The sequence below is a fragment of the Garra rufa genome, chromosome 23 (assembly GCF_049309525.1).
Source record: "Garra rufa chromosome 23, GarRuf1.0, whole genome shotgun sequence".
In the NCBI taxonomy this organism is placed as follows: Eukaryota; Metazoa; Chordata; class Actinopteri; order Cypriniformes; family Cyprinidae; genus Garra; species Garra rufa.
In genome coordinates, this window is record NC_133383.1 from 28,762,817 (window position 1) to 28,788,971 (window position 26,155).

Below are 26,155 nucleotides of genomic sequence, written 5' to 3' on the forward strand. Positions count from 1 at the left end.
TGTATGTGTGTGTGTGTGTGTGTGTGTGTATAGCAACAGGGCATTAGTTAATTCAAATCACATATCAGAACTTTATTTGTTTTTTCACATGATAAATATTGTAATTACATTTATGTGAAAACTATTTTACATAATATACATTATAACCACAAACTTAACAGTAAGCTGTTTGATAAGTCACATGTGCACAATCCTGATTCCTGGCTTCTAGTCCTGAAAGTTCTTTTTACATTGTGGTTGACGCCACAACACTTGGAAACAGTTTCCCGTCGCCAAGTCTTCATTTATACAGTAGTCTCAGTTTTAACCGGCATCTTTTTTTTCAAGCACTGCAACAAGAGACTCCTTTCCTTTTGATATCTATGTAGGAAAAAAGCACATTAAAGCCATTTGTGTCAATATGATAAAACAAATGCAGTAATTGCCAAAAAGTTCTCTAGACTTACTTTGCGATTATTCTTTGTACTTCTTGATTCTCTTGCTCCTCCAGCTTCTGCAGAATTACCTTCAAAATGTGCATCTCTAAATTGAGGTACTGAGCTACCTATTAAAACCAGTGGAAATGGTACAGTAATTTAGTTTTATTTGAGTAGAAAACACATTTGTAATGTCTGAAGAGCTGGACTTACATCAAGGCTAATTTCCTGTTCGTCTACATCCATGAGGAACATTTTCATGATGCTGTTTGATGGTCCTTGTAGAACACGTTCCCATAATGGCAGGTCTGAACTGTTCAACCTTCGCTTCTCTATGAGCAATGGGTATAATGATCAGAAATGTGACTTTGTAAACTTAAGCAGAGTCTGAAGGGAGAATCTTGGAAGAAAAATGCTTGAAAATGAAACGACTAAAAACAATCAGGACTAAACTAAGGTTTAAGCTAAAGGTGAAAATACAGTATCTCACAAAAGTGAGTACACCCCTCACATTCCAGCAACCGTTTTAGTATATTTTCTGAACGGACAATACTACAAAAAAAGCAAACTTGGATATATTTAAGAGTAGTCAATGTGCAGCTTGTATAGCAGTATATATTTACTGTCCCCTGAAAATTATTAAACATACAGGCATTATTGTCAAAATCGCTGGCAATAAAAGTGAGCACACCCTAAGTGATAACAGCAGTATGTTGTTTACCCATGCAAAGCCACATGTCCTATTCATCATGTTTATGTTTTTGTCTGCTTGACAGAACCGTACAAAGTTGTGTATCTTGTATTAGAGCAGTTAAAATTTGGTGCAATAAGTACAATTCTCTCATACTGACCACTGGATGTTCAACATGGCATGTCATGGCAAAGAACTCTCTGAGGATTTGAGAATTAGAATTGTTGCTCTCCACAAATATAGCCAAGGCTATTAGAGGTTCATTAACACCCTGAAACTGATTTACAGTACAGTGGTTAGGGTCATACAGAGGTTTTCCAAGATGGGTTCCATTCAGAACAGGCCTTGCAAGGGTCGATCAATCGATCAACAAAGTTGAGCACTCGTTCTGTGTGTAAGGTGCAGAGCCTGGCTTCAAAAAACAGATGCATGAGTGCTGCCAGCATTGCTTTAAAGATTGCAGTAGAAGGTCATCTTGTCAGTGCTCAGACCATACACTGCACACTGCAACAAGTCGGTTTGCATAGGCGTCATCCCAGAAGGAAGCCTCATCTGAAGCTGGCTCACAAGAAAGCCCACAAACAGTTTGCTGAAGACAACCTGTCCAAGAGCATGAATTACTGGAACCATGTCCTGTGGTCTGATGAGACTATAAGATAAACTTGTTTGGCTCAGATGGTGTCCAGCATGTGTGGCAATGCCTTGGTGAGGAGTACCAAGAAAATTGTGGTAGCATCATGGTCTGGGGCTGCATGAGTGCTGCTGGTTCCGGGGAGCTGCAGTTCATTGAGGGAAACATGTATTCTATTATGTACTGTACATTCTGAAGCAGAACATGATGCCTTTTCTCCAGAAACTAGGCCGAACGGCAATTTTCCAACATGATAACGATCCCAAACACACCACCAAGATGACAACTGCCTTGCTGAGGAAGCTGAAGGTCAAGGTGATGGGGTGGCCAAGTATGTCTCCAGACCTGAACCCTAGTAAGCATCTGTGGGGCATCCTCAAGCGGAAGGTGGAGAAGCACCATGTGCTCTAAAATCTTTGTTTTTTGCTGTTAAGTAAACTGTCATATTAGCAGAAACCCTAAAAAATACAGCTCCGGGTTACCCACGACAGACACCAAAGGTTTCTCCTCCATTTCTTGCAGTCTCCGGACTTTTTAAGCAATGCTAAAGTTTCGTTACCACAACAGAAGGCCCGCCTCTCCATTCATTCGATTGGACAATGGAAAAAAACGCAAATGACGTTGGGCGTTTTTTTTTTCAACTTCAGGCGCTCAGAGCGCTTCTGCAAAAACACGAGGCGCCCGGGGCGCATAAGCAGCGCGCAGAACGCTCACTGCCAACAGAAAACCATTCAAAAAAGGCGCCTCACAAAAAGGGTGTACTCACTTTTGTTGCCAGCTGTTTTAACAATAATGGCTGTACAGTCGTGGCCAAAAGTTTTGAGAATTACATAAATATTGGAAATTGGAAAAGTTGCTGCTTAAGTTTTTATAATATCAATTTGCATATACACCAGAATGTTATGAAGAGTGATCAGATGAATTGCATAGTCCTTCTTTGCCATGAAAATTAACTTAATCCCGAAAAAACTTTCCACTGCATTGTTAAGAAGGCTTCAGAGCATCCAAGAAAGTCCAGCAAGCGCCAGGATCGTATCCTAAAGAGGATTTAGCTGTGGGATCGGAGTGCCACCAGTGCAGAGCTTGCTCAGGAATGGCAGCAGGCAGGTGTGAGCGCATCTGCACGCACAGTGAGGCCAAGACTTTTGGAAGATGGCCTGGTGTCAAGAAGGGCAGCAAAGAAGCCACTTCTCTCCAAAAAAAAACATCAGGGACAGATTGATCTTCTGCAAAAAGTATGGCGAATGGATTTCTGAGGCCTGGGGCAAAGTCATATTCTCCGATGAAGCCTCTTTCCGATTGTTTGGGGCATCTGGAAAAAGGCTTGTCCGGAGAAGAAAAGGTGAGCGCTACCATCAGTCCTGTGTCATGCCAACAGTAAAGCATCCTGAGACCATTCATGTGTGGGGTTGCTTCTCATCCAAGGGAGTGGGCTCACTCACAATTTTGCCCAAAAACACAACCATGAATAAAGAATGGTACCAAAACACCCTCCAACAGCAACTTCTTCCAACAATCCAACAACAGTTTGGTGAAGAACAATGCATTTTCCAGCACGATGGAGCACCGTGCCATAAGACAAAAGTGATAACTAAGTGGCTCGGGGACCAAAACGTTGAAATTTTGGGTCCATGGCCTGGAAACTCCCCAGATCTTAATCCCATTGAGAACTTGTGATCAATCCTCAAGAGGCGGGTGGACAAACAAAAACCCACTAATTCTGACAAACTCCAAGAAGTGATTATGAAAGAATGGATTGCTATCAGTTAGGATTTGGCCCAGAAGTTGATTGAGAGCATGCCCAGTCGAATTGCAGAGGTCCTGAAAAAGAAGGGCCAACACTGCAAATACTAACTCTTTGCATAAATGTCATGTAATTGTCGATAAAAGCCTTTGAAAAGTATGAAGTGCTTGTAATTATATTTCAGTACATCACAGAAACAACTGAAACAAAGATCTAAAAGCAGTTGAGCAGCAAACTTTGTGAAAACTAATATTTGTGTCATTCTCAAAACTTTTGGCCACGACTGTATGTTGAGTAATTTGCAGGGGACAATAAATCTATACTGCTATACAAGCTGCACATTGACTAAATATATCCAAGTTTCATTTCTATACTATTGTCCCTTGAGAAGATATACTAAAATGGTTGCAGACATGTGAGTGGTGTACTCACTTTTGTGACATACTGTACATAGAACTGAATCAATAATTCTACATACCTCCACTTTGATGAATGCAGTAAAGGGCAAATTCAGATGGACTGTTTTCTATCTGCAAAAAAATAAATAAAAAAAAAATCAAAATTGAGGGTGGAAATAATGAATAAAACAGACGCATAAAAAGGGGCTAATGTGTTGAATTGTTAGTAATAGCACCTACTTTAAATTTCTGAAGCAGCTGTGTAATAACCTCTTGTGTTGTCATCTTGCTATTAATGTGCACATTTGTGGTTGCGCCAAATGATGGTGTGAAAATAGATGTCTGCAAAAACAAATAAATAACAACAAATTGACTCAGTAAAAAGACTCATAGAACTAATATAATTCACTACAGATGTATTATGGAAAAAAATATTAGCAAATTCTTCAGAATTTCCCCTTTTGTATTCCAAGAAACATGAGGGTGAATTAATCATGGTTAAAGGGTGATCTTTAAAGAGCTTGTTCTGCCTTACATAACCCTATCAAATTACGTTTCTAGTAGCCACGTACACAGTGCAAGTTTTAGGAATGACAACCGCATTTAATTGCGGGAGTGAGTCCCATAAATTATCATTCCATTTGTGTTCGGAACAGCAGTCACTCCCACATTTGTAACCATAGAAAATGTTGGCATCTTGTGGGAGTAAGTAAGAATTTAGCTGTTTGGTATTTGCCATTTTTTAGCTAAAGACTCTTTTTGTCCGTCAATTTGATTTTAACTAAACTACTGCTGATAGACATGCTGTGTTTTGTTTATGCTCGGGAGGCTGCTTTAGAAAGCGCTGTCTTGCAGTGTTGCGATGTCCTAATCTAATCACTGACTAAGTTTTTATTTATATTTTGCAAAAATGTGTATACAATTATTTCCAGTAGCCTATTCTCTCCATTTCATAGCTTCTTTCTTGGTTGCTTGGACAGCTTCCAGTAGTGTATGTTCATATTAAATTTTTTATTCAATCATATTTCACCAATCGTGTTGCCAGGGTCAAATAAATCTACCTTAAGGCCTTCAGAATCAACAGTGCAGGCATCTGTACAAATGACCGCTAAAACAACCCCACATCTCTCCTGGCTGCAGTGCCGCTGGCAGAAGCAGACCGGCGGGGAAACTTGGCAGGTACACGTTAGAACACATGCATACACTTTTCTTCATCATCTTGTAAGAATTATTTTAATTTTACTTGCTCAATTTCCCAGTAAAGATGTGCTCATTGGTAGACCAGCCAGAAGACACGTGAAGACGAAAAGCAGCATGTTAAATTATTTGGTCAACTTAAATACACATGTAATCAGATTATTCGTTTTATACCAATGATATCTGTAAGGTATAAATACTTTAATAAATGTGTGCAAGAACATTGGGTGGACTATATATGGGTGTTTTAGTGTTTTTGTGCTTGTACTTGTTTGATTTGTTTTTCTATGAAGATTTGGCAACACTGACACTTTACCGCAGGGCTTGTGAGTGCAACTAGCGACTAAAATGTGCTGAGGTTGAGACTTGTTGAACTGTTATTTTCTTGTATCTCAAATACAGATGAAGACACATTTCTGATGTGCCTTTAAATGGCCACGCACACACTGCAGCTAAATTTGGTTGTCAGTTTACCTTTTAGTCTTAATCTCATTCTGTACACATGTAATTCACTAAAATACGGGAGTGACAACCACATTACCTCCTGAAAAATACAGGTAGTGACAACTGCATTTACAGAAATTTTATGCAGTGTGTAGCCTATGGAACCAAACTGAACAACTAGTTGTTAATGAAGCATTTAAACGTGCATCAGAAATGTGTCTTCGTCTGTATGTGAGATGCAAGAAAATAACATTTTAATACGGAGATATTTGATGTCACAAGCCCTGTGGTAAAGTATCAATGTTGCCAGATCTTCTTAAAAAAAAAACTACAATAGAGAACAAGCTTAAAAAACACTAAAACACCCAAATTCTTTGTTTTCACCAGATTCAACTTAAGTTCAGCAGCTGCCTAAACATTTTAAGTTAAATCAGTCATTACATAACTTATTACAATAAAAATGAGTTGATTTAACTTTTGAGTTGAAATGGCTTAAGTTGATTTAACTTAAATTTTAGGCAGCTGCTAAGCTTACATTTTTAAGTTGCAACTGATGAAAACTTTTTACAGTGTAGCTTTATGAACTAAGACCAAACCGCATGCCTAAAAGCGTTTGTAAATAGGAGGACATGGCAACACAGCTCTCTAAAGCAGCCTTCCGAGCCAAAACAAAACCCAGCACGTCTATCAGCGGTAATTTAGTTAAAATTTAAAACAGACAAAGATAGTCTTTAGACAAAAAATGGCAGATACCAAATGGCTAAATTCTTATTTACCCCTGTGACACGCCAAAATGTGTCTATGGATACAAATGCGTGAATGACTGCTTCTTCGTACACACTGAACGATAATTTACTGGACACACTTCCTCAATTAAATGCGGTTGTCACTCCTTAAACTTGCAGTGTGTTCATGGCCATTGTGTCATTAACAACTAGTTGTAGTAAACAAACTGTGTATTTCTGTAAATGCGGTTGTCACTGCCTGTATTTTTCGGGAGTAAATGCGGTTGTCGAATGCGGTTGTCACTCCTGTATTTTAGCGAATTATATGTGTACAGAACGCGATTAAGGAGTAAAAGGCCACTTACACACTAAATTCAGTTTTCATTTCACCTTTTACTTCTTAATCGTGTTCTGTACACAAATAATTTGCTAAAATACAGGTGTGACAACTGCATTTAGAGAAATTCTACGCAGTGTGTACGGAATGGAACTGAACAACTAGTTGTTAATGACGTATGTAAATGCGCATCAGAAATGTGTTTACAATCATGAGCCCTGTGGTAAAGTGTCAATGTTGCCAGATCTTCATAAAAAAAGACGACAACCACCAAAACACTGAAATACCCAAATGCTATGTTTTATAACACCAAGAAAATTGTGTATGTCTCATATCTGCAACAGACCACTTTATTAACTCCATAAAGTGCCTAGCTTTATGAACTAAGACCAAACATGCCTAAAAGCACTTGTAATTCTGAGCACATGGCAACACTTAAAGGCAGCACTCTAAAGCAGCCTCCCGAACATAAACAAAACACAGCAGTAGTTTAGTTAAAATCAACGGACCAAAAGAGTCTTTAGCCAAAAAAAAATGACATACCAAATGGCTAAATTCTTATTTACTCCTGCAAGACGGCAAAATGTTTCTATGGTTATTCACTAAAATACAGGAGTGACAACTGTATTTACAGAAATTCTACACAGTGTGTACGAAACATAATTTTGAGGGAGCCCCTTTGCAGAGTCAGTGCACAGGGCCCATGAATTCCTAGCGATGCCCCTCTGTATGTAAACGCGCATCAGAAATGTGTCTTACTCACAAGCCCTGGCATAAAGTGTCAGTGTTGCCAGTTCTTCATAAAAAAAATGACAAGCACAAAAAACACTAAAATAAATTTCCATAGTTTATGAGCTAAGACCAAACTATATACCTAGAACCACTTGTAAATATAAGGACATGGCAACACTGCAAAACGGCACTCTTTTAAACAGCCTCCAGAGCAAAAACAAAACACAGCATGTCTATCAGTGTTAGTTCAGTTAAAATCGACGGACAAAAAAAGTATTTAGCCAAAAGATGGCAGATAACAAATGGACCAAAACACTGAAATACCCAAATGCTATATGTTTTATAACACCAAGAAAATCGTATATGTCTCATATCCGCAACAGACTACTTTATTAACTCCATAAAAACTCTGAAACCGGAAAACAGAAAGAAAAAACGTACTCGGTTACTTTCGTAACCTCGGTTCCCTGAGATACGGGAACGAGTACTGCTTCGAAGACACTTATGGGAAAAAGCTCCTTTTTCTCCTGAGACTGAAGCATTTCAATAATGCAGTGTAACTGCACGGCCATTGGTTCGTGCAGTGAGTAAAAAACGAACCAATGGCTCGGGAGTGGAGCAGCACGAGCCTATGGCGATGATTCGCACCAGATCGCGCCAAAAGGGGCGGAGTAACTGGCTATATAAGCATGCATTTCACCATAGGATCTCAGGTACTTCGACTGAAGCGACGACTGAGTCATGCAGCTACATAGCACGGCCAGCAACGCAGTACTCGTTCCCGTATCTCAGGGAACTGAGGTTACGAAAGTAACCGAGTACGTTCCCTTTCGATACTTTCACTCGTACTGCGTCGAAGACGCTTATGGGGAACCAGTACAATCCCGACGTTGCTATGGTAGAGGAACGACTGACATGGCCCTAGCACTAAAGGGCTGATACGTGCCAACTTGCTCGATCAGGATGACCTAATGAACATCTGTTCCAGGGAAATAGTACAGTTTGGAGTTCCAACTGAGGCCAAAGCGTACAGCATAATATCTAGTACTGGTAACAGTTATCCCATTATGCAGAAAGGACCCGAGTCTGCAAGACCGGGACTTCCAGATTATAAAATCTAGCAAATGTGGAGGGCAAGGCCCAGCTGGCCGCCGCACAAATCTCTGCAATGGAAACACCACTGGACCAGGCCCAGGACGAGGCGATGCCTCTAGTCGTATGGGCTCTTACCCCCATGGGACATTGTAGGCCCAAAGAAGAGTAAGCCAGCATGATGGCTTCCACTATCCAGTTGGATAACCTCTGTTTCGTGACCGAAGACCCCTTGGTGCGACCACCGAAATACACAAACAGCTGTTCTGACTGCCTAAAAGAAGCAGAACGCTCTACATAACACCTCAGTGCCCTCAGTGCAGGGGGAAGTGCCAAGACGGAAATAACTTGGTCTCTGAACGGCGTCGAGAGACTTTTAGGTACATAACCACATCTTGGCTTCAGGATGACTTTAGAGTCATTCAGCCCGAATTCCAAGCATACAGGGTTCACAGAGAGAGCCTATAGGTCACTCATACGTTTGACTGATGCCAATGCCAGAAGCAGGGCAGTTTTCAGTGACAGAGGGCGAAGGTCAATGGACTGAAGCGGTTCAAAGGGCTCTTCAGAGCCCTCAGCACTGTGGGCAGGTCCCAAGAAGGAACTGTGATCGGGCAAGGAGGGTTAAGCCTTCTCCAGATCGTTCTTTCCCACAGATTGACCATCCATAAGGTCATGAAATGCCGCTATGGCCGCCACATAGACCTTGAGCGTGGAGGGAGATCGTCCCTTGTCCAACAGCTCCTGAAGGAAGGACAATATCACTGATATGTCGCATAAACTCGGATCTGCACCGCGGGTGGAACACCAGGCGGAAAAGACAGACCACTTAAGATCATAGAGCCGCCTTGTAGAGGGTGCTCTGGCTTGAGAGATAGTGTTTAAAACGGTCTCGGGGAGACTCGTAGGCTCCCGTCGAGAGACCATATGTGGAGCGCCCACAATTCCGGTTCTGTTTGCCTGTGTTAAGAGATCTCGTCTCAGTGGAATGGGCCACAGCGCTGACGAAAGCAGCCGAGGTAGATCTGGAAACCAATGCTGGTTCTGCCAGAATGGGGCCACCAACAGAACTTTGAGCTTCTGCTCCCTGACTTGCCTGATGACCTGTGGTATCAGGGCAGTTGGGGGAAACGCATACAAAAGGAGATTGGGCCACTCGTGGGCCAATGCATCCTGTTCCTTTGAAAAATAGATTGGGCAGTGAGAATTGCCTTCTGAGGCGAAAAGATCTACTTGCGCCTTGCCAAAGACCGTCCATATTTCCTGAACCGCTTGGGGATGAAGCATCCACTCGTCTGAGGAGACGTTGCTCAGAGACAGCATGTCTGCTCCCTGATTTAACCTGCCTGGCACATGCGTCGCTCTCAACGAGCGGAGATTTAGTTGAGCTCATTTTAGGAGACGTGAACAGATGTCTCGACGAAAGACCTCCCTGGTGATTTATGTAAGACACCACTGTCATACTGTCCGAGCGGAATAAGACGTGGTGTTTCTTTAAAACCGGCAGAAGGGTGTGAAGGCCTAAACACACTGCTAGCATTTCTAGGCAGTTGATGTGAAGGCGACTCTCTGCTTTCGACCATTGGGTGAGCTGCCTTTGCCTTCCATCCGATGGCGGTGGGCGGGCACAGATGCGCGGCCACAGACTCATCCAGCGGGGGCAGCTTATCATAGCCCTTCTCTTCAGCGGCGTCAACCGTCGTGAGGGCGGAGGAAGAGGAAGCACACAGGCGGGCAGAGTATGGAGCGCGCCAGGATTGAGAATGGCGAGGCCCGTTGACGAGGGGCCTGGCGGCGTCCTGGCAGAAACCACTCGTCCAGACGGCTCCTTGTGGGCTCCTCAGGAGGAGACCAGTCCAATCCTAGCTCCTCTACAGCTTAAGATAGGACGCGGAACAATTTGGCGTCCATACCGGCGCTGGCAGTGCTGGGTTGCGTAGACGGCAAGGGGGCGGGGTCATGCGGTGAGCCCGACAACTCCTCTCCATCCGATGTAGCCAAAGACATGCTGTCATCCATAGCTTCGCACTCGCTCCCTCCGAAAGAGACCAGATCGCTTGCAGCAGCAGAGGGACGCTGGTCTGGATGAAGGAAGAGAACGGGCGATTCCTCTCTGTGTGGTGAAGGCGAGGCACGCGGGGGTTCATTTGCAACAACGCCTAGAAATTTGCTCTTTAGAAAAATGCTCTTTCAGCTATCACCAAATAACGGCAGGGAATCTCTGTCAGCTGCAGAAGCGTCAATCCGCCGAGCAGGAAGGATCCACTGCGATGCTCGTCGATGGTGAGAGAGAGTTCTTCTTTCTTGAGCGAAGTAAAGTCTTGGCGAAGATGTGAAGTCGTCGCTGAAGGAGAAGGATCTGAGATCCTATGGCGAAATGCACGCTTATATAGCCAGTTACTCCGCCCCTCCCCTCCGCTGCAGAGCCATTGGTTCGTTTTTTTACTCACTGCACGAACCAATGGCCGTGCAGTTACACTGCGTTATTGAAATGCTTCAGTCTCAGGAGAAAAAGGAGCTTTTTCCCATAAGCGTCTTCGACGCAGTACGATTGAAAGTATCGAAAGGGAACGTGAAAACAAGTTGAGAAAATTTAAAGGCGGAGAAAACTCCTGAGCAGTGATGTCCAAATGTATATAGCTTCTTTATTGTTGATCAGGTAAGGAAATAAATTATTGTATAAACTGCTCTTTAAAACGTATTATTATCAGATTTACATCAAATTTACATCAAAAAGAAGTTCATGGTGAATCACGTCAATAGATAGTAGTGCAGTGTCCAATGCCATTGTGATATCGATTCTTTAAAAGTATAAATTCAAAATTAAAATTCTTTGTACATTTACAGCTTTATTTATTAATGGATTTCCAGAAGTTATTGCCCATATTTCTTAATTGTATTTCACTTTTTATCATAATAATAACAATATTAGGCCTATTGAAATTTTACATCTGGCTTCACGCTTGATGTGTGTCATGGTAATGGAGCTACAGACCTTGTAGTTGTAGAAGTGTCCGTTGATGGAAAAGCGATGGTTTCTGTTCTTCTGACGTTCTACCATCTTCTTACTCTTCACCCTCATTTTCACCAGCGAGGCATCGCTCATGGTACGGATCAGATATGTACTTTCTTCACTGATCTGCACAGCTCGGGAATGTCCTAACGTCTTGCTCTCGTATTCGATGTAGCCTTAAAAAATGTAGGATTGTTTTAAAGATGCAACGTCAATTTTTTTGTAAATACACCAATCAAATTTCAGGATTTCAAATTATTGTCAAGTATTACTGCTTTTAAATGTACTCCATTGCACATTAAGTAGTACTAATTTCACAGTACCTTTAGGAGGATTTTCAGGTTTTGTGAAATCAGCTTCTTCCAGTTCATCAATATGATGCAGGTCATCAAATTCTCCCCATCTCGTCATTCCCCTAGCAGAATATTTTATCAAATCAAAAACAGACATAATCTTTAACAAATGCTGGTCATTGTGTCCTGTTCTAACTGTACACGTCTTTATTATATCTAAGACAGAAAGTTTGTTTTGTGTCTACTGAATTCCTGTTATAATCTTGCATTTTATTCAGCCTTAGATGTTCAAACTTTATCAGCTAATCACTGTTTGATTCTGTTCTTCTCATACAGATAATGCTGCAGCCCACTGTAAACACTCTTGTAATTTGCTTCAACCTTTTCGAAATTTATCAATTATTATTTAAGTTCAAGTGGTGTGTGTGTGTATGGAACTGGAAGAAAGCAGAGTACGTCTGTTTCTAAACCACAAACTGCCATTTGCTGTTAAAAACTAAGCTCAGAATTGATTCAAGAGAGAATCGCAATGCATTTAGATAATCGCAGAAGCGATCCAAGAATTGATTTATCGTGAATAATAATATCTTATTACTTTATCAATTGGTGTCAAAAAGCCAACCTGGTCTCATGATGAAAACGTACCATAATACAATTCACCTGTTTCAACTTAGGAAGATAAGTTTTGTGGCTGCCTTAAGATTTTAAGTTATTTCAGCTTAAAAGCACAAGTCATTTCAACTCACAACTTTAAATTTTGCCTAGTGTTGAATTGCTTTATTTAAGTTAATTTGATTTTACAATATTTTCTGTTTCAACTTATTAAACTAAGTTGTAATAAGTATTAACATGTGAAAAAAAAAATAGCTGATTTGTGAATCTTTTACATCTGCTATTAATGTTGAAAAATCGTCAAACCACCATTGTTGTGATCAGTATTTGCTTTAGTTGGACTCTTGACTCTTTCTACTCTAATGTTAGATTTTTATTGTCTTTTATAACAATGTGCAAAAGTACACTGGTTAAGGCAATGGAATCTGCGAAACACTGGGATCAGATGATGAAAATGATGTTGACTGTGAGCATTGTGAGATTATTAAACTATTTGTTCACAAGTGGTTTTGGTTTTATATGTTTGTTTATAATGTGAGATACGTCAATGAGAAATATAAGCAGTGGTACAGATATCACACTTTCATGAATTAACAGGAAATAAAACATTGCTGAATCAGTTAGACATCGAGAATCAACATATGAAACTCAACAATGGTGATATTCAGCAAAATAAAATTTTATGCAGAAATGCATGCTGGGTAACATAGTACAAACTCATTTATGATTCCCAGCATGCACTGCAGTTAAATCTGAATTTGTTTGATGATTGTCACCATTGTTGAGATTTGTATGATGAGTGTTGATATCTAAAACTTCCTGTATTTTGCCACATAATTTTTGTATTTGTCATATAGGACATTTCATAAGTAATGAACGATTTTCAATTTTATTCAGCATTACTTATCAGTTTTAATTTCTATAACTTTATGGACACCATCACAAATAATAATCTACTTCGACTTATTTTTAAGACATCTCTTTTTTGGCATCACTAGCTCCAAAAGAAAGTTAACTTAACAAAAGGTAAGAGTCAAGAGCCCAACTAAAGCAATCACTGATCACAATAATGGTGGCTTGTTGAAATGTTTTCAGCATTAATAGCGGGTGATATTATTATATTGTACTTGTTTGAAGTGAATTATATTGAATTGTATTATTACATTGACCAATCCACTATTTTTGACATTGATTCAATGGTTTGCATGTTCGCAAATTCCACTTGAGTTGCCAAATAAAAGAATTTGACTTGATTTGCTAAATAGTTTATAGTACATTAAATATTGTAAATTGCATAAACAACAAACATATAAAAGAAATACAAAGTACTGTATGTTTAGTATGTTAAGCACGATCATTTCACATGCCAAATTACAGGAAATGATGATAATTCGATGCAATAAAAAGTGAATGAAATACATGAATGAACATGACTCATTTTTTGTGAGTTGAGACATATATTATGTGCTAATCATATATTGAGAAACCTATCACCACTGTCATTCAATTATTAATTCATAATGTGCAGTTCTCATTTTTATTTACTTGCATTTGATCAACTCTATTTCATACATTACTTGGTATTTGCAAAGCATCATAAATAAAGTTCAAATGTATGTCTCTAAATGCAATCACAAATAAATGCTCAAAACAGCAATAAACGGAATTCAGTGGAATTTCCTTGAATTGAATTCCACTTCCTGTAATTCCAATTCAATTCCAACTGTTATTACAACAATCCTGTAATTGTTGTTGAATTCCAATTCCAATTCCATGATTCGTGCTGCTTTAAAAAAAAAAAAAAAGCATGCACTTATGCACTACACCTAAACCTACCCCACAGTATGAACAAAAGCAAATGTGACGTAAAAATGCAATTGCAAGCATGCTGTTTTAGTTTGTTTTTCGATCTCTCATCATTCAGCTCATTTGACAGGATTTGTACTAGGTCTAGGGGGAAAATAAATTGATGCATTACGAATTGAGAAATGATTCTGCATTGAAGCATTGTGAGTAGGGGTGGGCGATATGACCTAAAATTAATATCACGGTATTTTTCATCTTTTGAACAGTGACGGTATAATATCACGGTATTAATGTACAGTTAATATTTTAATAATATAACAAGTAAATGGTAGGTATCCTTATCAAAAAGAGACATGGGAGAGTATTATGCATTCTCAACATATTTATTTTGCAAAAAACCTAAAGATCTTACTTAACAGTGTACAACAAAACAAAAATGATTTTTATTGGAATTTAATTTCTGCAATATTTAAAACCTTTAAATAACTGGGGGAAATCAACCCATGGCAACAGTTTAAAAGTAGACCAATTCTGTGGGGAAAAACGCGGACTTGGTAACCCTGCATCCAACACAGTTAATGTCATTGCACACATGAGTACGAAATTTTCGTCCGAGATTTTTGCACGTTAAAAAAAAATACAGGCTATGTTAATCGAGTTTACACACTGCCTCTGAAACTTTCATCCATCATAAAAAAATTTGTATCGTGTTTGATTTTCTGCATTTTCGCATCCATAATAAGCATTATGATAAGGATGGCGAATATGAGAAAACAAAAAAAAAACCTCATGCGAAAATCGGACTCAGTGTACAATGACCTTTAGATTTGAATGATCACGGGTCGAAAGTAAAGATAGATGACACAAATAGACTGGAGGATTTGCTGCAATCTTGTACTCACTGACAAATATCTATTATAAGATGTGCTGCTCCCTTTACACAGAGTGTGTGTTATCGCAAAATTGAAAGTAAAAGTAAACAGTGCGAGCACTCATTTAAAAGCGATTTCTATACCCTGCATATTGAAAGTGCGAAAATTATATACAATATTAGCATATTTGCGGGTGCGCCGATAAGAAAAAAATATGGAGCTCAACTAAATATCGCGCCAATTTTGTGATTGGCTATGTAGTGTGGGGCTCGGGTCGGGTGAGCCAAGCTTCTGATTGGGTGGTCGTGGAGCCGGGCCTGTAAGGAACTATAGAACTAAGAGCATTCTAGAAAGAGCTTTGTGATTCAAGCATCATGCAAGGACATGCAACTGATATAAATATTGGTTGGACGTTTAGGGGGGAGTATGTGGGAGTATTTGGCCGCTATTCGCGGACAATTTAGTAACGTCAATGACTCTAATAAGCTCAGGCTGTTCAATTTGTTATCCGCTGGGTAAATCCTACGGCCAGGCCCGACCGTTCTTCACGATGTTTCACCAGTCGTTTAATAGCCACTCCCCTTTTACCTACCACCTGCAAAGCTGATACGAATATGTTTTACTTTTTTATTTACAACAAGATATATAGTATAAGGACAGATATTCAGACCACAACTAAACGTTTGAAGAAAATTTAATGCCTTATTATTTAGAATTAGCTATTATTGATGTAAATGCAGCCGTTCAAGGCACATAATTGATTTATTTCGGTATTGACGGTATTAGAAAATCCATGTCGTGGCGCAATCTCACACCGGTGATGACTATGACACCGGTGTACCGCCCACCCCTAATTGTGAGATGAACACACAAGTGCTGTTCTTCGTGAGCATTTGAGTGAGTGGTTAAAAACTAGATTAGTCTGCCATCTGCTGTTAAAAACTTTGCTCAGAATGATTTCAGAGAATGGTGATGCATTCAGAAGCGATTCCCCAAGATTGTACCCAGGGATTCCACATCCTAAATCCAATTCTATGCCAGCTGAGCTACCGAACAAGCTTGTAATGTCCGGAAAGTGAAACATATGGAGCTGTAATCATAACTGTGTACGAAAACAATTACAAGTGCTCGCTGTTTTACTGCCTCTAGTGTTTATTTCTGTTGAAAACTGGAGTGATATGTACTTATTGGTACGTATTTTGCGTATTATGAAAAAGTTACCGCAGGTATGTTTTCGTCATGAAACCAGGTAGTAAAAAGCAGACAACTCTAGTTGGATAGAATCATTTTGGGTTTGTTATTTTTAATAAATTCATGTTCATGTTAAAGGCACAATATGTACGTTTTTGCTGCTACAGGGTGCATATTCAAAACAAACAAAGAAACAAAGGCGTAGTTTGATGATGCTGTGATTGAGTGTGGAATCATGGGAGTTGTTGTCTTCATCCCCACAGCCAATGCAATCCATCGGGACTCGGGTAAAAATCATGTCCATGGATGAGTTAATGCATCAAAGACTTATTACGGTTACTGTAGTATTTGCAGGAAAAAATCAGTGCTGTTTTATCATACTGGATACATTTGAAAGCAGAGGTGGGACCAAGTCTTTCTATTCAAGTCACAAGTCAAAGCCCAAGTCCTCAAAGAGTTAAAGGTAATGAGATAATTAAGTGACTAATTAAATGATGATTGTGCATTAGTGATAAACACCTGCTGGTATTGAGAATCACAGAGGATCAAATGTTGATGTTTTATTGGTTAAAATGACGCTACCATCATGAAGATCAGTGTTTGCTTTAGTGGGGCTCTTGACCCTTGACTTGTTATGTTAGATCTCCCTTTGCAACATCATATGTAGTACTGTAGACTAGAGAGACTGACTTGTGTACTTACCCACCTCTGATAAGTACACAAGTCAGCAAAATATATAACACTGTTCTAGTGGTTTTTAAGTATTTTAATTAAAAAATCTTATATATAGTGCCCTTAAATACAACTTTCATATCATAATGTTGATCAGGCACATGCACAGGTAGGGCTCAACTTGTGCAGAGTTTTTTTTTTTTAAATAAATCAATGCTATTGGTAACCCTTCTACGTCTGTTTTAACAAATATTTAACCAATTAAAGGCATTAAAAAGTGCATCTCTTATGCTGATGATACACTGGGCAACTTTTTGAGCAATGTTGCCGGGCAACTTTGGCAAATGTTTCCGTCAACAAGCAGCCAGGTGAGATACAGGGCCCACGACTGATCTAAATTATCCACATAGAAATGTATTACCCATTCTCAATGGAAAAGTGCACAAGCAACATTGCTTAAAAAAAGCTGCCCCGTGTATCATCAGCCTAGAACCGCTCAAACTTCACAACTACGTCCCCCGAGCGCCGCAAACTTACGTTTCAGCACATCAGTAATAGAGCAGAAGCAGATGAACGTCTTCGTCTTGTAACTGTAAAATGTTTTGTTTGAATAAGTGCAACGTTGTCTTTATGAAATAAAAACTAGCATGTCTATAAAGGTTCATATAATGCATCACCACAATGATTTCGTCGTTTTAACGATGGACAAATTGCACACATTCGCTGGTCAAAAACCCACGGTGTAACTGCATTTGAGTGATCCTTGTCAGCTAGGTAAAATATATTATAAGAAATTTATATTTTTATCAAGAGTGTTGTAATTAGTTTTAAAGATACCCTATATTATCCGTATAAAAGTTATTAATACTAATTACATATAATATAAGAATATTATTGTGTGTTATTTTTTATTTTATTTTTTTTTGGTGGTGGAGGGGTTGGGAGGTGCCCTTTTTCAGTTTCAGCACATGCCACTCAAAAGGTCTGTGCACGGTCCTGCTGTTTATCACCACAGAAAATAATGTTTCTCAGTTTTAAGATAGAAAAAACTAAAGCTGCAAAATCAATTATACCGTTTTATGTGTGCATTATGTGTTGACAAGAGACTGTCATGCTTGTTCCTAACTAAAAAATAATGGTTCTTTGACGGCAATTCTGGTTTCATAAAGAACTTTCAACATCCACAAAACAGTTCCATTGCACAAAAGGTTCTTTCTTTTTCTCTAAAAAAATATTTCTTTGGGTAACCAGAATCGTTTTTCTGTGGCATCACTGCAAAACCCCCCTTTTGGTTCTTCTTAGTAGTTTTGTTTTTAAGAAGGAAGGAGAACCACATTTCTCTCCAAAAATAGTTATAATATAAATGATCTACTACCAAAAGAATGAAGCTATAATCCAAAAACTGCATGCTTTGCGATTAGATTGAGTTCCAGTGTAGGCAGTGGTCATTATCAAGAAGGCCTTACAAGGCCACTTTCTCAGAACATGTTGTTTTACTTATACATAATACACTAGGGGTGAGCGGGGCACAACCTAACGCAGGGTTAATTGCAACACACGTGGTTTAAATATTTCCACACATGCTAGTGTAACCCCTCACACCCGGGTCCTACCGCACCCGCTCCGAGCGGGTCTCGAACCCGAGTCTCCGGCACGGGAGGCGGACGCACTAACAAGGAGGCTAAAGGCTGCAACCTCTAGCGTCTGTCGCTAGTGCGTCTCTTGAGATCGGGGAGTGAGGTTTACCTGCACAGCACCCACTAGCTGGCCTCCGTTACACTCACCCCCCTAAACCTCACTCCCGTCCGGGTCACGGCACCAATGTAACCCCTCACACCTGGGTCCTACCGCACCCGCTCCGAGCGGGTCTCGAACCCGAGTCTCCGGCACGGGAGGCGGACGCACTAACAAGGAGGCTAAAGGCTGCAACCTCTAGCGTCTGTCGCTAGTGCGTCTCTTGAGATCGGGGAGTGAGGTTTACCTGCACAGCTCCTACTAGCTGGCCTCCGTTACACTCACCCCCCTAAACCTCACTCCCGTCCGGGTCACGGCACCAATGTAACCCCTCACACCCGGGTCCTACCGCACCCGCTCCGAGCGGGTCTCGAACCCGAGTCTCCGGCACGGGAGGCGGACGCACTAACAAGGAGGCTAAAGGCTGCAACCTCTAGCGTCTGTCGCTAGTGCGTCTCTTGAGATCGGGAGTGAGGTTTACCTGCACAGCACCCACTAGCTGGCCTCCGTTACACTCACCCCCCTAAACCTCACTCCCGTCCGGGTCACGGCACCAATGTAACCCCTCACACCCGGGTCCTACCGCACCCGCTCCGAGCGGGTCTCAAACCCGAGTCTCCGGCACGGGAGGCGGACGCACTAACAAGGAGGCTAAAGGCTGCAACCTCTAGCGTCTGTCGCTAGTGCGTCTCTTGAGATCGGGAGTGAGGTTTACCCGCACAGCTCCTACTAGCTGGCCTCCGTTACACTTACCCCCCTAAACCTCACTCCTGTTCGAGTCACGGCACCCCTCACACCCGGGTCCTACCGCACCCGCTCCAAGCGGGTCTCGAACCCAAGTCTCCGGCACGGGAGGCGGATTCACTAACAAGGAAGCTAAAGGCTGCAACTTCTAGCGTCTGTCGCTCGTGCGTCTCTTGAGATCAGGGAGTGAGGTTTACCTGCACAGCTCCTACTAGCTGGCCTCCGTTACACTCACCCCGCTAAACCTCACTCCCGTCCAGGTCATGGCACCAATGTAACCCCTCACACCCGGGTCCTACCGCACCCGCTGCGAGCGGGTCTCGAACCCGAGTCTCCAGCACGGGAGGCGGACGCACTAACAAGGAGGCTAAAGGCTGCAACCTCTAGCATCTGTCGCTAGTGCGTCTCTTGAGATCGGGGAGTGAGGTTTACCCGCACAGCTCCTACTAGCTGGCCTCCGTTACACTAGCATAACCAAATTTAAGGTATTTACTAGTTGCCATAGCAACACTATGCAGAGAAAAAGAGTGCCAAAATTTAAAGACTTTTGAAGATATCGCTGAATATTATTTTGCCATATTAAAAGTACATTTCTGGCTGAAGTAAACTTTTAATTTCAGTTTTTACTATTCATTTAAAATTAGACAAATCTGCTATTATTTTAATCTCCAATTTGTTATTTATTAGTTTAAATAGTTTATTAATGCTTCGCAAACCAGCAGAAGACACTAACCTGTATTATATTCCAGTGGCGCAGATGGGGAACGTTGTAACACTGTGTGATAATATGCCCCGCTGTTATTAAACTATGCTATTCTGTGACATTAGCGATGCAATTTACACTATTGACTTCTAAGGATTTTGATAAGAAACCACAAGAAATAGGTGAATAAACACTGACAATCAATGTTTAATGTTCAGAAGTTATCATTTCAAGAAATGTAAAGCATTTTGGCTCATTTGTGTGTGTCGTGTTCTATGAGAGTTGTGTGTGGAGGGACGGGAGTGTTTTTCTGAATGTCTAAATGTATTTCATTTATTTGTCCACATTGTTTTGAACTACTGTACAGCTGTGTGTTGCGATCAGGGCCGTTCAAAGCATTGTTGCGATGTGTCCATTGTCAGACTCCAAAATTAGATTTTTTTATTTTATTTTATTTTTTTAAAACGTCATTACTTCATTTGAAAAAGTTAACACATGTATTTTACTGACAAAATATTTTAGTTTGTTGTGTATATATATATTTTTTCATTCGATCAGATAACATTTGAAGCTGTCATATGGTAGTGTTGCCACCTACGGGGCATGTTGTCACGTTTCACTTCCTTTCTTTTGAGGTAAATAACGAAAAACGTATACACTGTAAATATGAAACAAAGCGATATGTTTGTACTAGACAAGTGTGAAAATAATGTGGATAAAAATTGTACTCAAAAAGTGTTAGGTTGTGCCCCGCTCTCCCCTATTTTCTTTCAAACTCTGGGCTCATGAGTTTATCAGAAAGAATGTTTTGATAAAGATGGTGTAAACCAAAATGTGGATGGTAGACCATTCAGCAACATTAAGCTGTTTTCTTATAACCGACATCTGTGCAGTGTAGATAACAGATGTAAAAAAGTTTTAGAATATTGAAATGAATGAAATCAAGATAAGAGTTTTGAAGTGCAGTTAGCTTTAAAGGTCAAATAAGCAATATCTTCAGTTTCATGTCATTCTCTTCCTGGAAAACAAACCAAAAATATTGATGGCTCATCAGCACTTGATCATGTTGTCCAATCAAATGCTTTCTAAAATGCCCCTTCCTTTACATCCACCTATTCTGACTATTCTGAGTCCTTCAATGTCTCCCACTCTAACTTTAGGTTAATAGAAAGTACTTCAACACAAGACTGGTTGGTTTCCTAGGTTCCTGCGATGTCTTTCCTCATAGACATCCATTGTACAGTGAGTGCATTACTGTAAACACATTTTGTGCGTGGGTTTTGTTTTTACAAACTGAAGAACAAGTTGAATGACTTGCATACCACAGATGCTGTCATTAAGAGCTTAAGTTAGGCCGAAACAACTTTTCCATTTACTGGAAAGTGCATGCAACAGCAGTAAAATCAACAGTAAAAATACTAACCTTTTGTTCCCAAGTGGACTGATGGGGTCTGGTGACTTGACTGAAGACTCATTTGGAAAAATGGGTTTCTCATCTTGTATTTGTAACCGAATGGGTTTCTTGACTCCCCAGGAAATGACAAGAATGCCTTCAAATGTCACCTTCCCTGCTTTCTGTTAAAATAAACATGACAGCGCTTTCTGATATACTGCTGTAGGCCAGCAGAGGGCAGCAAAGTATTTTGGGCTAATTATTATCATGGGCTCAAAGTCCACACATGGGGTTGCAAATACTGTTGGACACTGCTGTCAAATACCCTCACATGTAAAAATGCATCCAACATATATTAATTTAGCATTTTTCATGCAACGAATGCATAAGGATGCATAAAGATACAAGAATCTGTATTACCTCATGAACAGAGAGCTGCAGCTGTGTGTTGTCTTTAAGAAAGCAGTTGTAGGTGTTCAATAAAGAGACAAATTCAGCCCTTTTTGAAAAAAAAAGAGGAAACATGTATCAGACAGTGACATTTGTTTTTAATTATACAATTTGTCACATAATTATATCATTGGTTACATAATATTTATATAACATAATAACTAATACCTTTATATAACTTGAATAATAAGATGTAAATTAGTATCAAAAAGTCCATAGTGGAAATGGTTCTATGTTTTTGTTACAACAACAGCAATGATGATGATATTATTATTATTATTATTATTATTATTATTATTATTATTATTATTATTATTACTACTACTACATAATGCTATGTAATTTTTCATTGCAACTATTCAGCATAGCAAGTTGATTTTAATCCTTATGATTATTTATAAATTTGAAGTAATTTTTATGATTTTATTTTTCAAAACTATAACTATTTAACTACTACTACTACTACTAATGCTAGTAAGATGTAGAGTAGTATCCAATGGAACTGCATCTATGTTGCTGTTACAGTAATAATAATAATAATAATAATTATTATTATTATTATTATTATTATTATTATTATTATTATTATGCAATGTAATTTTCATTGGAATTTATTAGCATAACAAGTTGATTTTAAACTTTGTTTATATATTTTTAATATTGATTTTAAACTTTATAATTTTTATGATTTTATTTTAATTTTATTTATCAAAATTATTTATTTTTATTTTATATTTATTTATATAAAATTATTTTTTATTTTTAGTATTTTTTAACTACTACTACTACTACTAATAATAATAATAATATGCAATGTAATTTTTCATAGCAATTTACCAGCATAGCAAGTTGATTTGAAACTTTATGATTATTATTTTATGTAATTTTTATGATTTTGTTTTCCCAAACAATATTTTTAGTACTGTTTAAATAATAATAATAATAATAATAATAATAATAATAATAATAATAATAATATAATGTAATGTAATTTTTCATTACAATTTATCAGCATAGCAAGTTGATTTTAAACTTTGATTATTTATTAATTTTATGTAATTTGTATGATTAATTTTTTAATGATTTTATTATTTTCAAAAAATAATAAAATAATAATAATAATAATAACAATAATAATAATAATAATAATAATAATAATAATTATTATTATTATTAATAATAATAATAATAATAATAATAATAATAATAATAATAATAATAATAATGTTAGTAAGATGTAAAATAGTATCCAAAAAATCCATAGTGGAAATTATTCGATGTTGTTATTTCAATAATAATAATAATAATAATAATAATAATAATAATAATAATAATAACAATAATAATAATAATAATAATAATAATAATAATAACAATAATAATAATAATAATAATATAATGCAATGTTATTTTTACTGGCAATTTACCAGCATAGGATTTTTTTTAACTTTAATGATTATTTATTATTTTATGTTTTCTTTAATGATTTTATTTTTCAAAACTATATTTTCGTACTGTTTAACTAATAATAATAATAATAATAATAATAATAATAATAATAATAATAATAATAATAATAATAATAATAATTAAATGCAATGTATTTTCTCATTACAATTTATCAGCATAGCAAATTGATTTTAAACTGAATAATTATTTATTAATTGTATGTCATTTATTATGATTTTATTTTTCAAAACGATATTTGAATTTCTGTTTAAATAATAATAATAATAATAATTAGTAGTAGTAATAATAATAATAGTAATACTAATGCTAGTAAGATGTAAAGTAGTATAAAAAATAGTGAAAATTATTCTATGTTGTTATTACAATAATAATAATAATTAATTATTATATAATTCAATGTAATTTTTAATTGCAATTTATCATCATAACAAGTTGATTTTCTTTATTATTTATTAATGTTATAATTTGTATGTTTTTATTTTTTTTAAACTATATTTTTTATTACTACGTTTATACCTTTCAGGGTCTAAATTTGATTTTGAATCTCAGATTTGTAATGTTGTCTCATACTTCATCTAGTGTAGTCTCCCACATGACATATCTGATATTTGAATGCAAGAAATACAATTTATAATAATAATGTATATTACATATCACATATCTAAATACAACACATCAAAATATTCATTAACACTGACCTGGAGCAAGATCTTCCAGCACCAATTTGAATAACAGAAGTTGTCTGGCCAGCATTCATTTCAACAAACCAACCCAATCTACAAAAAAAAAAAGAAAAAAAAAAAAGAAGCAATTTTTAATGCACCAATTTCAAAAACCTATACAGATACTCAAGCCATGAAGACACTCAAGTCAAGACTGCTGTATCTCCCTCATGATATTTTTTCAGATGAGTTCAAACATGTTTTAGTCTGCATTAATAGTCTCTGGTATTTGAGCAAAGGGCAGATGAAACGCTCCACGCCAATGTGTTATTAGCAAACAGATCCTTGCAAAATGCAATGTTTTTTTCCTTAAACACTAAAGCCTGGGGCCACTAAACAAGCCACTAAAGCTGGCCATTTCAATGTGTTTAGGTTTGACTGAGTTGTACTTTCACTTTACTCGCACAGTCAAACCTGAAACATTCAATGAATTTGTTCATTAGAGGGAGTGGTGCTTATTCAGGTCAGAGCATGCTCTCTGAAAACCACAGAAACAAATCCTGCTCTGCGGCAAACACAGCTTTGAAAGGACTTTGACTGACAAAAGATGTGCATCTGTATGTAAATAAGCCTGCCAGCAGGTCAGTGCTGAGTTTCCAGGCTAATGCAGACAAACAAACAATGGCACAACAAAGTCTCAAATGAAATCACGATGAAACTTAACTAAAATTGAAATCTAGAACTAATGTAGATTATGATTTGAAGTTCACATTTGAGTTTCTTACTTCCTTATTTACTTAGTAATTTAATAACGCATGCACCTGGTCATTTCCAAAACATTCGTACTACATACAGTATAAGTCACTTTTGCATGAGAGTGCCTGATAGAAACATTCATATGTAAGCATGCTTATATCAACGAGCTTTAAACATGATACCGTAGCAGCACATAAACACTTTTAGAGCGCAGTTCACTCACCTGCTGTCTGCTTAGATCCAATGTCAGTGGACTTTACCAGGAAAGGGTCACATATCTCTTCTGAAAGCGCGGCTATAGCAATGTAGGGTCAGATAAGAGGAGCACAGGACTGAATGAAGAGCTTGAGTGCTTGCTTGTCAGGTGTTTTTCTTGTGATTATGGCAATGTTGTGCTGTAACTTGATCCACACAGCTCGACTAAGTGCATTCTGGGAATGCCTAGCAATGCAATGAATGTATGAACACACCCATAGGTATGAATGGCTCAGTTTGAATGTGTCAACGGGACAGGAAGGAAGTTTTGCGTATGTGTGACGCAGTGTCTTAGATGTCATTTATCTGGAGCATCAGTGACGTTTGAACCTGTAATAGTTGCGTATGAGTCCCTCGGTTGTCTCAAAATCATACAGTCATTGTTGGAAAGAGCTGGAAAACTAAAGAATCTGTGGGACCTGAAGGATTTTTCTGAAGAACGGCAGGCAGTTTATCTGTTCAGGACAAACAAGGGACTCATGAACAACTATCACTAAACAAAAAAACAAACAAAACACAGCTGTGGATCATTCAGGTAACAACATATTAAAAATCAAGTGTATGGAAACTTTTGAAAAGGGTTATTTTTATAAATTCAACTATTATTTTCTCTTGTGGACTACATGTAAACATCTTTTATGTGAAATAGGTCAGGTCTTATTCGGAATAAAAACTAACATGCATTTTGTATGATCCCTCTTATTTTGGTCAAATAATTAACATTTTACAGATTCTCAAAGTCAAAGTCAACTTTATTGTCAATTCTACAGGACATACAGAGAATTGAAATTGCGTTACTCTCAGACCCATGATGCATACAAGTAACATTAATACAAAAGTAACATTAAATACAAAGGTATCATTAAAAAAATGAATAAATACAAATAAACATATAATATATAAAATGAAAAACACAATATACAAGTAAGGGCACATGGTAAAGAGTGCAAACTATGTGAACAATATACTGCAAGGTATATGTAAACTTTTGACTTCAGGGCTGTCATACTAGTAAAATTGCAGTCTTGCAGTAATACCAGTGAAATGTATTTATAATGTACACTGCTGTTCAAAAAATGTATGCACTTGAATGAAATCTCTTCTGCTCACCAAGGCTACATT

The 26,155-nt window shown here is 38.1% G+C and overlaps 1 protein-coding gene across 1 annotated transcript; it reads right to left on the reverse strand.

The window, feature by feature from the left end:
• Positions 1-47: 47 nt before the first annotated feature.
• On the reverse strand, positions 48-25,197 carry rassf6 (Ras association domain family member 6). Its single transcript, XM_073829793.1, has 11 exons — positions 25,002-25,197; positions 24,059-24,136; positions 21,861-21,939; positions 21,471-21,622; positions 11,744-11,835; positions 11,403-11,596; positions 4,121-4,222; positions 3,961-4,012; positions 630-748; positions 447-544; positions 48-360 (listed from the first exon to the last, which is right to left on the reverse strand). Exons 2-11 carry the CDS (start codon positions 24,115-24,117, stop codon positions 285-287), a joined length of 1,023 nt encoding a protein of 340 aa, XP_073685894.1. The 5' UTR covers positions 24,118-24,136; positions 25,002-25,197; the 3' UTR covers positions 48-284.
• Positions 25,198-26,155: the final 958 nt, after the last annotated feature.

Coding starts and splice junctions, on each gene's coding strand:
- rassf6 (XM_073829793.1), bottom strand. CDS start 24,117: ATGAATGCTGGCCAGACAACTTCTGTTATTCAAATTGGTGCTGGAAGA. Junction 21,623..21,860: donor TGCAGCTCTCTGTTCATGAG/GTAATACAGATT, acceptor TTATTTTAACAG/AAAGCAGGGAAGGTGACATT. Junction 545..629: donor AACAGGAAATTAGCCTTGAT/GTAAGTCCAGCT, acceptor TGGTTTTAATAG/GTAGCTCAGTACCTCAATTT.